Source organism: Trematomus bernacchii, unplaced genomic scaffold (genome assembly GCF_902827165.1).
Source record: "Trematomus bernacchii unplaced genomic scaffold, fTreBer1.1, whole genome shotgun sequence".
Lineage (NCBI taxonomy): Eukaryota > Metazoa > Chordata > Actinopteri > Perciformes > Nototheniidae > Trematomus > Trematomus bernacchii.
This window is the reverse complement of record NW_022987564.1, coordinates 15,821,638-15,833,939: the sequence shown is the minus strand read 5'-3', so window position 1 is coordinate 15,833,939 and position 12,302 is coordinate 15,821,638. Positions and strand designations below refer to the sequence as shown.

Sequence of the window (12,302 nt, the reverse complement as noted above, 5' to 3'; positions counted from 1 at the left end):
TTTTTGTTGAATATATAAATATTATCGTGAATGTGGATAAATACTGTATTTTAACAATACGGTATTCTGTTTTTTCACATTTGTTATTTTTTATTTGTTATTTTTTTAATCTGTTCGAAATAAAGATTGAAATGAAATGAAATGAAATGAAACTAAAGTGGCAATTCTTATTTTTTGATAATCTCTTGTTGTTTTTAAATCTTATCTTATGAGCTGTTTTTGTAACGTCTCTGTAAATATACAAAACTTTACAATCAGATGCACAACTGTACTGTTTTGGAGACTAGACATGGTTATACATAATAAATAAATCATCAATTATTAACATCAGTATGAAAGCATAACATTGTTGTGTGTGTTTTGTGTGGTTTAGCCTAATTGTTTGATGTTGAAAGTACATTAACTTGTATCTGTTTGAAAGGTTACCTTCTTCACTTTTCTCTGGTCTTGTAGGAGCTGCATTCGGCAGGCTGGTGGGAGAGATCATGGCCACACTGTTTCCTCATGGGATTGTGTTCGATGGCATCCTTTACCGCATCATCCCAGGAGGGTACGCAGTCATTGGTTAGTCTCCCTTTCCACCTCCTAGCAATTCACTTATTTCAAAAAAACATATTAATCAAAGCTGTCTGCCTCATCTATTGCAAAAATGGATAAAAAGCCAATCTTCAAATGATGAAACAAACACCCGTTTGATACTCCTGAGTGCACACAAAAACATTAAACAAATACAGATATGTTATTGAAAATCACCCCTCGAACAGTTATTTGTTATGAAATGTATTCTCATAAATTCAGAAGGACAGAATTACGCTTAAACTGATGGCGTTTGGCATTTCTATAGGTTGTATAGATACGTGTGCATGATTTGATATACTATATACAGTAATTATGCACTGGAAGCAGTGGAGACGCAGGTGATTGACAGCCGTAAGACGAACCACGAAATAAATGGATTTTGTTTTTGTACACAGTCCCAACTGTTTGTACATACATGTGCTAACCCAGCTTGATTGCACTTTGCTTACTATCATTTCTTAAAAGGGTAGAATATTGCGTTACATCTGAGTTATCCTGTGCATCCCCCGCCCCCGCCCCCCCCCCCCTGTCATGACTCCACTAGAGAGGGATTCCCCGATCATCTCTGAAAGTTTCTCATCAAGGGGGGGGGGGGGGGCTGGGGGGGGCTGTCCCTGGCCTGTGGCCCGTGGCACAAACACACGCATTATTTTGGTGACGATCTGACCTTCTTGCCGTTCACAGCGTGCTCCACATGCTGCAACTCTTTATCTGCCTCTACCAAACAATATTATTAACTTGGCTCAACCGCCCCAACAAGAACCAAAGTATTACACGTTATGGAATGGGTTTTTTAAGCTGTTCTGTCGGCATTTCCTACTTTCTTCTTCATGCAGTCAGTCGAAAGGAATATTAATATGTGGTCGTTTCACTGACTATTTATAGGCAAATATGGGCGTTACGCTTGTTATCAAGTTGTCCTCCCCTCCTTATCTTCCTCGTCTCCCTCCCTTTTCTTTCCACCCTTCCTCTCCCTCCTCTCCATCAGAGCATGTGGCCACTTTGTTCTGACAGTTAAATGTCACTGTGGGTTCCCTCCGCCGTCCTCACCTCAGCCGCCGACCCAGAAAGGTTGCCTTCCTTCAATCTCCCTCTCTTCCCACTTAGTCCTTTGTTTCATCCTTTTTTTTATCCTTTTTTATGTTCTCCTACTCGCTCTTCAGTATTCTTCTCTTGAACTTTGTTTCCTTCCCCTCTCAAACCTTCTCATTTGCTTCCCTTTCATTGCTTCCTCACTGCCTTTCCACCTAATTTCTCTGTACTCCCTCTCCTTTCTATCCATCCTTCACCCACTCCCTCCCCTCCTCACCCCATCCCATATCTCTGACAGGAGCGGCAGCTTTGACCGGGGCTGTGACTCACACGGTGTCCACGGCGGTGATCTGCTTTGAGCTGACAGGTCAGATCTCCCACATCCTGCCCATGATGGTGGCAGTAATCCTGGCCAACATGGTGGCCCAGGGCCTGCAGCCCTCCCTGTACGACTCCATCATCCAGGTCAAGAAGCTGCCGTACCTGCCGGAGCTCGGCTTCGGACACATGAGGTGCGTGAGGAGTTTAGATTAAAAAAGGGTTGTTTCAAATGTTTCAAATGTGTGCTATGTCAAGAAGTAAGGATTTTTTCCCATTTACAATTTCATATCAAAAAACGTCTGTCCTTCCAAGTATACGGTAAAAGTCAATTTGCTTGTGCACTGCTTGTGTGTTTACAAGTTGTTTGAGTGGACAACCGTGTGTCTGTCCTACAGCCAGTACAACATCTTTGTAGAAGACATCATGGTGAGAAGGGTGAAGTTTATTTCATCTCAGTCCTCGTACAGAGAAGTCAAACATCTGCTGGACTCCTCCTCAATCAATTCAATCCCACTGGTCGACTCAAAAGGTAAAAGTTCATTGTAAACGGAACTACCATAATACAAAATGAAATGAAAATATGTATTTTGTTACATCTAATATGCGCTGTATAGTAAATATCATCTAAACACTAATCTACAGAACCAAATATTTAACTTAGTTGAACTCACTTCATGTTTTTAAAGAATATTTTTGAGCATGGCAGTTTTGCCACTGTTGAATTTAGTGTGGTTATAATTATTCCTCTTCCTGCTTCTAGACTCTATGATCCTATTGGGCAGCATTGACAGGTTGGAGCTCCTCGCTCTCTGTGATTGGTGGTTATCGCCAGAGAGAAGACTCCTGATGCAGGTAAGGTAAACATTAACATAATAATGCTTAGTCAAATTAATCTTCTACTTTGTTGCATCTGTGCTTTGTCTCAGGCTAAATTTGAGTATGCAGATATCCAGATATAAAAGTAATTGATAATGCAATGATCAGCTAAACGTTTTACCTACTTATCAATTATTAAACATTTCTATGATGGTTATATGACAAAAAAGAACTTCAAAAATCCTTAATAGGATCTTAACCTACCCTTAGACCTGTAATTTGGATAAAGGAAACATCTATAAAAGGAAACCCTATTTAGAGTAATTGAATATGACTGTATTGTATATCGTTTGTCAAATGTCCATCATGTGGCTCCTTTGATCTGGTGATAGACCATAGGAGCATCATTTAGTGTAAGCAAATGTGTTGTGCTGGCTGAAAGGCCTTTGTAACATGAGGAGGAAATGTGCATACTGTACTGTGTTTCATCTAAGAATCCCAAATGGGGTAAACATAAAACAAGAGGGAGGCAGTACAACTGGAAATAAATCAGGGTGTTAAACAGAGTAATAGTTTTGTATTCACACTGCTGATGCAGTCTGTATTGATCTGTTTTCCTGGGTGTGTGTTCAGGGTCAGAGCATACAGGAGCAGAACCAGTCCCAGGAGCACAGCTGGGAGTCCTTCGCCTATGTAGATGAGGAGGAAGAGGAGGAAGAGGAGGACGGAGAGAAGGTGGGGCTCTGATGTGCTACAATCCTTGTTAAGCCATAAGTTTGGTTTTAGTACACACCATTTTTTTGTATTTTACTCATTGATAAATAAAACACTATTATTTTACCATTTATTTTGAAAGGACATTTATTAAAAATGGCTACTTTGTAACATTTACTTGTGGTGTGCAGGGCAGCCCGGTGCAGGAGGAGAGGAACGGCCCCCTGCCCCCCCCCCAAGCCTCACGAGCCGTCCTCCAACCACACTGCTCCTGTCCCTGGTGAGCTGAGAGGACTTCAGATTCCTGAGTACATTTGTAGTTGATATCTCAGTGATATACTAACTAGTTATTCTTTATGTCTGCACAAGATATTTCTGGATAGATATGTTATAATCAGAGATGGGGTCGTTACTAAAAAAAAGTAATATATTACATATTACATATTACTTTAAAAAAAAGTAATATATTACACTACTTCGTTACTCTCTACATAAAGTAACTCGTTACTTTACTCGTTACTTTACTCGTTACTTTACTCGTTACTTTACTCGTTACTTTACTCGCAGGGCCGGCCAGCCCCTCCCTGCAGGCAGATCACGCAGACTGCTAAAGTTTCAAATGTTCTCTTTAGTTCAGTTTCCATTGTCGCATAAGACTGATCCAGATAGCTCTGACCATGGCTGTCCTCTGTCTCCTGCTATCTGTATTTTGCGCAGTATATCTCTGAACGATGCGATGGTGATTCCACTGTGCAAATGGGCAACATTACCTCTACTATGAAGGATGCTACAAGCCTGTCCATCTCTGCTTTGGTTACCGGTCCTCCAAATTCTTGCGGCGGCGCACTCACAACATCCTCCTCACTCTGGGTTCGGGGGTCCTTAGCTATTAGCTTCACCTTAGCATGTGTTCTTTGCAGGTGTTTGTTGAGGTTTGACGTGGTGTTTACAGCAGTGGATAACAGCTTCTGGCCTGGACACAGTTTGCACCTCACCGTCACATTCCTGTCTATTCTTCGGACGAACTCAAAATAATGGGCATACCTCCACCCCTCGAAAGTTATCGCTGACTCTGCCATGTTTATGCAGCACTGCACGCGGAGATGTGGACGCGCAAGTCACGCAGATTACGTACATATAAACCTGCGGCGGAAACCCCTCTTGTCTGTCAGTGTGATTATGACTGATTTTATAAAAGTAACGAAGTAACGCGTGTCGGGGCAATGTTAGTAACTGTAGTGTGATTACTGAATTATAAAAGTAACGCGTTACACTACTCCGTTACCGACAAAAGTAATATTATTACAGTAACGCGTTACTTTGTAACGCGTTACACCCAACTCTGGTTATAATGTTATTACCGTTTGGACAACTTTCTGTAGGTTAGCAGAGAATAAAGAGCTTACTAGGTCACAGTGGAGAACCGTGTCTATCACAACTGGACCTTCTGTAGACACACACACACCCCCCGCCGCCACCCGTTAAGATCTTAACTAGTAAAAAATAGGGCTGGCAGATATATGTTTATTATATCTATATTCTGATATGAGGATATAGTGGGATTTTGGATATTGTTATATTGTTTTATGGCACAAGTGTTGTCTTTACCTGGTTAGTTATGGACGGAAGTTATGTAATTCTCTCTAGCCCTTGCTACTCAGACCCCAGACCTGAACTGGCCTGGGAGGCACAGACCTAACGGGCACTCATTTCATAGCTGATTGCAATTAACAAGTTGAATTAGATGCCAAAACAAAACATTTGATTTACCTATTGTCCCCTTTTTCTAGTCCTACAGCATATAATCCATTATCCTTGCCAAGAAAAAAGGCAACATTCATCTTTGCAATTTTGTTGATCTATACCCATAAACGTACTGTAGCTTTGACAGTTGGTCTATTTGACCCATAATAACAATAACTTTCTGCCACCACTGCTAATCTTAGCATTGCTAGGTTGCTATTAACTCTGCTCCTTGAGTTTGTTCACTGCTCTCTGAATACACTCACACACAAACACACACACAACACTTCCGACATGATCAGTGCTGCTGTCTGATCACAGCCTGGTCTGCATGGATCCACTCGGGTATTACATTACATTGCATTTAGCTGACGCTCTATCCAAAGCGACTTACAATAATTGCATTCGACCAACAAGATACAAACTTGAAGAAAACAGAATCATATAAGTACATCAGGTTTCATAGAGCTAAAACATTTCAAGTGCTACTCAACTGGCTTTAGATAAGCCAGTCCTTTATTAGTATATAAGTGCTTTGTTAGCAATTCTTTGTTAGTGCTTCGATCGCTCGAAGCGGAGTCGAAAGAGATGAGTTTTCAGATGTGCACGCTATCTGCTGTCCTGATTTCAATGGGGAGCTCATTCCACCATTTTGGAGCTAGGATAGCAAACCGACATGTTTTTGCTGATGGGAACTTGCAGTGCGGGTGCAGCGAGCCGTTTGGCCGATGCAGAGCGGAGTGCACGTGCTGGGGTGTACAGTTTAACCATGTCCTGGATGTAGGAAGGGCCAGATCCATTCACAGCATGGTACGCAAGTACCATTGTCTTGAAGTGGATTCTAGCAGTTACTGGAAGCCAGTGAAGTGAGCGGAGGAGCGGCGTGGTGTGGGAACATTTTGGAAGGTTGAAGACCAGGCGAGCCGCTGCATTCTGGATGAGCTGCAGAGGTCGGATGGCACATGCAGGTAGACCAGCCAGGAGGGAGTTGCAGTAGTCTAGGCGTGAGATGATGAGAGCCTGGACCAGAAGCTGTGTCGCTTTCTGGGTCAGGAGGGGACGTATCCTCCTGATGTTGTAAAGCGTGTATCTGCAGCAGCGGGTTGTAGCAGCGATGTTTGCAGTGAAGGACAGTTTGTTATCTAGGGTCACACCCAGATTCCTTGCAGTCTGAGTCGGGGAAACAACAGAGGTGCCGATGTTGATTGTTAGGTCAAGAGTGGAACAATCTTTTCCCGGAAGGAAAAGCAGTTCAGTCTTGTCAAGGTTGAGCTTGAGGTGGTGAGCAGACATCCACTGAGAGATGTCAGCTAGACAAGCAGAGATGCGTGCGACGACCTGGGTCTCTGAGCGGGGAAAGGACAGAATTAATTGGGTGTCGTCAGCGTAGCAGTGGTATGAAAAACCATGCAGGCTAATGACAGATCCGAGCGAGTTTGTGTACAGGGAGAAGAGAAGGGGACCAAGAACAGAGCCCTGAGGGACCCCTGTAGTTAATTGACACGGGTCGGACTCGGACCCTCTCCAAGTTACCTTGTAGGTACGGTCTTTGAGGTATGAGGTGAGGAGGGAAAGTGCAGAGCCTGAAACTCCAAATTCTTGGAGAGTGCGAAGGAGGATCTGATGGTTCACCGTGTCGAATGCAGCTGACAGGTCCAAAAGGATGATGACAGAGGAGAGGGAGGCTGCTTTAGCCGTGTGCAGTTCCTCAGAGACAGCAAGGAGAGCAGTTTCTGTGGAGTGACCTGCCTTGAAAACCAGACTGGTGCGGATCCAGAAGGTTGTTCTGATGGAGATAACAGGAGAGTTGTTTAAAGACAGCGCGTTCAAGTGTTTTAGACAGGAACGGGAGGAGAGAGACAGGCCTGTAGTTTATAACATCGGACGGGTTGAGAGTGGGTTTCTTTAGGAGAGGGTTTACTCTTGCCTCCTTGAGACTGTTTGGAAAGTGACCAGAAGTTAGAGAAGTGTTGATGAAATGGGTGAGAAACGGTAGAATATCAGGAGCGATAGTCTGAAGGAGGTTTGAGGGGATAGGGTCCAGAGGACAGGTGGTAGGACGGGCAGAGGTAATGAGGGTAAGAACCTCACTTGGAGAGAGAGGGGAAAAGGAGGTTATTGTGTGGGTGAAAGGTAGGTCTGGTGACCCAGCGGTGAGTAAAGGTGAGTCAGAAAAAGAAGAGCGAATATCATCAACCTTTTTTTCAAAGTAGTTAACAAAGTCGCTTGGAAGAAGGGAGGAGGGGGAAGGGGCTTATTACACATCAATGTGTATCGTTAAACTGGTACGGGACCTGACACAGACCCATTTAACTGCATATACCATGGATCTGAACCTGAACAAGAGAGAGGCAAGGATCATTGGTCTCAGGGTTTGGTTGGACCCATTTGTTCTTTGGAGAACAAACACGTTTTCTGCTCTCTCTTCCTTTGCTCCATTACAGCCGTCTGACATGAAGTCAAGGCTGTGCAATGAAAGCGTTATGGGGCTTGTCATAGTAATTTGTATTCCTTCAGACAAGTTTTGCTTACTAGGGTGATGCAATGAGCTTTATTTTTTGCTCTGTCTCTCCTACTTCTCCTCAGGAAAATAATTTGTTAACATGTATGACTCAGCATTTACTCTGAACCCAGATGGGGTATAAAGCTCACCAGCTTCTAATATGTGTTAAGTACATCTGTGCCGAAAGTACAATGGAACATTTTGTCAGCGCTTACGAACTATGAAAGAAAAGACCATGGGAACAAATATAGGAAAAGGAACAGTGTTATTTTATCATATCTGTAGCCATTTAATACATGTTTTGATTTGTTCTGACCGTAACACTGTGTTAAGTGAGATTAAGATAGAGGATTTGTTTGCCTTTATTACAAAGTAAGGCCAATGATAGACGAAAAGGTGGACAGAGGGGGGGCGACATGCAGCAAAGGGGTTGAATTTGGTTTGGCAGCATGTTTAATGCAAATAAACAGATGCCATGTGTGTATCTATCTTGGTACAGAAAACATCTCGGTAGCCGCTCACACACAACAGTCTCCAAGTGAAACGGTATCCAGGCAACAACAATAGGGAGTTGCATGGGTCGTGGCAGACTCCATCTGCAGTTATGGATGGTTATTTCCCTCTTCAGCTTGAAGTCTGTCAAAAAGCTGCAGCTGTTCAGATTTCCGACCTTCACCCACTGACTGCATCTCTCTCTCTCTCTCTCTCTCTCTCTCTCTCTCTCTCTCTCTCTCTCTCTCTCTCTCTCTCTCTCTCTCTCTCTCTCTCTGCCAGAGAAAGGTCCTCTCCAGTCTGTGAGGAAAACACTCAGGAACCTCTTCACCTCTAAGAGCAGACAGACCGAAGGACAGTCGCAGGTGTGTTTATGCATGTGTTATGTTGCATCTGTCCATTCCTAGGAATAACTGGGCGTGAATTTATACAACAGCTCAGTCATTTCCAACTGGTGGTACCCAAGAGCCTTGTTAAAATAAAACAGTTGCACTCCAACTGGCAAAAATCCTTAATTAAAAAAACAATCACATTGCCAGGATCTACTGTCTGATGGTTGGGGTAAATAGCAACGGCTTGCAATATCTCTTTGATTGCAATTGTGTTGGTATCTGAAGTGGTACTTGGTAAATTGGGTTTGGTACATAGGGATACTTTGATCAAAGTTTGGAAACCTCTTCAATAGAGTCTGTTACTACTCTGTCATCTTGCTCACAAACATCTCTATTTTTTTGTTAAGCCAACTATGAAGACATTTGTAGAGAAATATTGTTTTCCTTAATGAGCCATTGAAATGCAAATCGCCACCCACCCCTTAAGAAAAGCCATCCCACATGCTCACGCTGACACTGATAGGGATATCAATATTTATCCAAGGCAGAAAGACACTTATCTGATTGACGGACCACGCATACATACACAACTGCTTCCTCATCCACAGTCAAACTCCCCGAAGTGGAGCACCACCTTCTCATATGGAAATGGGGAAGCCAGATACTGGAGGTGGAGTTATTATTCAGCTTGGCGGTGAGCCTGGCTCACGGGGGAAGCAATACATGTCATCTATTTACACAAGCAGGAATAAAAAACACATTAGAAATAAGCATATGCGTGTAAGCTTGCAAGATTAGAATTAGATTCCTGTGCCTACTGCTGTGCCTTGTGTATTACCAGTCTGATTTTCTATTATGTTTTTGGATGCAATCCTATTCCTGCATGGGAATTGTTTATACAGCAGCTCTACAGACCTGAATATCAAATAGACACACAGTAGGAAATGAAGCCAAACCGTGGCTGAATTCTGCTGGTGAATCAGGTATTTGTCTACTTTCCCAGCCTCTAATGGCAGGTAACCAGCTACTGACCTTTAGAATATTATCTGGCTGGTGTAGTATTGTCAGCATCTTGTTAATTTATTAGTACAATGGCTGTGGTTGCAGTGATAAACTCAACAATTGTAATACAGCTACACAGAATGCAATTAGTGATTTGTACAGGTTAGATAAACATAACAAGGGACTTTGTAAACATTTCAAACCTTTGAAACAATGCTTGTCTATTTGGTTGGTTGATAAAAAAGAAAGCTCCCCCCGCTTTCGGCTATAGAAACCTCACACTTATTTTGTGTTGGTGTTTAACGAGCAGTAGCAGCCAATCTGCCATGACAGTGAGTAGATGAGGGACCTATTGCTCATAAATGTAGTTTTACAGAACAAGTCACAGCAGGTGTTGGCCTGAATTTCGCCTACAGCTTACTCACAGAGCATCTGTGCTGTGGGAGTGATGCCCTGAAGAAAACCTGACGAAAGCAACCTGATTACAATCAATGTGTTACTGCATGTTGTCATCATTGCTGTGAAAGAGACATTAAATCCAATTCAAGATATGTCTAGATCAAATATGGTTCTGAGTATAGGAAAAGTAGTTATTGTTTCTGCAGACGGTTAAATCACAGGTGAAAGTGTTTCATACATCTAAGAGTAAATGTTGATTAAACAAATTGTATAACTGAGCTGAAGTTATAGAAACACATTGTGCTTTGAGTTACTTTCCCTTTGCTCCCCTAATGTAAGGTTCAGGTTTTTCATTTTAAAGATGAAATCTAGCCAGGTCCACATTTACAGAAGTCTGTCAAATTGTTCACCAACATTTCATCTTATATCTGTTTCTTCCTTGTAATTGTCCCCAGGAGCCCTGTCCTGCTCCCCTGTCAGACCCAATGACACCATACGAGGTATGGTGATGATGGAGGGCCGGGTGATTTGCATGGTTTTACACAAAAGTCTGATAATTGATTGCAGAGTGGTGATCAAATACTCACACAACCTTCCAGTTGTCTCGCTTGTCCCAGGTTGGCAGCAGAAAGCTCAAAGACGGAATCATGCAATAAAAAAACAATCCAGATAACATTATCTACTGGACGCACTGGCACATGATTGGCGCATGGTGTTAAATAATCAACCCGCATGCTGATGAAAAGTTTAAGTTGAATACCCTAGTTTTGCATTTATGTAGATTTATGTTGTGATTCTTAGTCCTTATATGTGCTGAATCGGAAGAAAAAAATGTTTCCTTTATCTGTCCGCAATGTGAACTGATATTTAAAATCTATTTGCAACGTAACAAAAACAATTTTATTTAGTTTTTCTCCATTAACTCATTATGAATTCACTGCTGGCAAATCCATTTCAATCTATTCACATGTAGGTCACAGGTTTTAGAGATGTGTCACATTTGAGGAGACGACTCAGAATTGGGGCACTTTTTAACTGCACTGTGAACGCAGCCAGAATCTTAAATGAGACATCTGTGTTCATTGGAGAGCACAACAACATTACTGCGTCCTCCGAGTCCTGCTCTGTCAGCTGCTCTCCGTTTACCCCGCCTGGCTCTTTCCCAAAAGGCCCCCATAGCTTCAGCCTGTACATTCTACAGGACTGCTGCCCTGTCACATCAGGCACAGGCTGCTAGGTAATCCATAGAGAGGCTAATAGGGCTGTCTGACATCCTAAATCTCAGAGGGGAGACCGGTGACATGCAAGGACAGAACACCAGGTTTCAAGGTCGTTCACAGCTGTTTACCTCCCCTCCTGCACACCTTCACTTTTACATCAACAGTGGACATGGATATGACCCGTGGTGGAAAGTAACTGAGTACATACTTGTTGTGATTAATTGCTTTATGCTTCTTCCTCACCACGTTTTAGAAGCATTTATTCTACTTTTTACTATTTATTTAACCAGCTACTTTTAACATAATAAACACTTAACTTTCTTATGTATTCAATGAAGCAGTACTGTACTACCAATATACCCAGTATTTATGAAATACAATTATATAAAAGTGTCTCGACATTACAGCATGTAAATGCTTTTACACATTTAGCTGATAAATCTGCTGCCTAAGTAAAATGTTGAATTCAGGACTTTTTCTTGTATTGGAGTATTTTCAGAATAAAGTATTTCTTCTTTTACTTAAGTTAAATATCTGAGTACTTCTTCCACCTCTGGCTATTACCCATCATTCACACAAATCCTGATATTTCCCTCTGACTGTAATAAAACATTTGAGTATAAGTTGAGGAGTTTTTGCCGTCATGAGAGCAGCTCTGAACTGAAGCCACGAAGCTCCGCCTCTGTTGACCTTCTTCTTGTTTCTGCTGCAGATCACGGTGTGGGAAGAGGAGGAGATGGACAAGCCGATGGAAATCGATGAGATACGAATAGACCCCTCCCCTTTCCAGCTGGTCGAGAGAACATCATTACACAAGGTTGGAAAGGAACAGGTGTCACAAAGATGATTAGAAATCCCAAGTTTGACAAATGAAATAAACCAAAACATAACTTCTTTGGTGGAGATAATTATATGAGTATAAACATTATTTAACAAAATGTACATAGATTAATTAGTTTGGTAGTAAATCTGTCATAATAAGCAATTCACCAACAAAGGAAAATGTCCTTTTCTATTTTGTTCATATTGACTTAAAGGTGATTTGAAGGTTATTTTCTCTCATTGCTCTCCATTGTATCACTTTAATGAATTTGCTGCTGAAATTAAGATTGATTCATGTTTTAGTGTATGAAACGCTCGCTGACTTAA

The 12,302-nt window shown here is 42.1% G+C and overlaps 1 protein-coding gene across 1 annotated transcript in view; it reads left to right on the top strand.

Moving 5' to 3' along the window:
- The window catches only part of LOC117477780 (chloride channel protein-like), a 49,239-nt gene that overhangs the window by 33,239 nt on the left and 3,698 nt on the right, over nt 1–12,302 (top strand). The window contains 10 exon segments of the mRNA XM_034124521.1: nt 454–564; nt 1,910–2,123; nt 2,328–2,461; nt 2,693–2,784; nt 3,382–3,483; nt 3,654–3,689; nt 3,691–3,742; nt 8,483–8,565; nt 10,389–10,433; nt 11,866–11,970. Coding sequence (XP_033980412.1) covers nt 454–564; nt 1,910–2,123; nt 2,328–2,461; nt 2,693–2,784; nt 3,382–3,483; nt 3,654–3,689; nt 3,691–3,742; nt 8,483–8,565; nt 10,389–10,433; nt 11,866–11,970 — 974 coding nt within the window.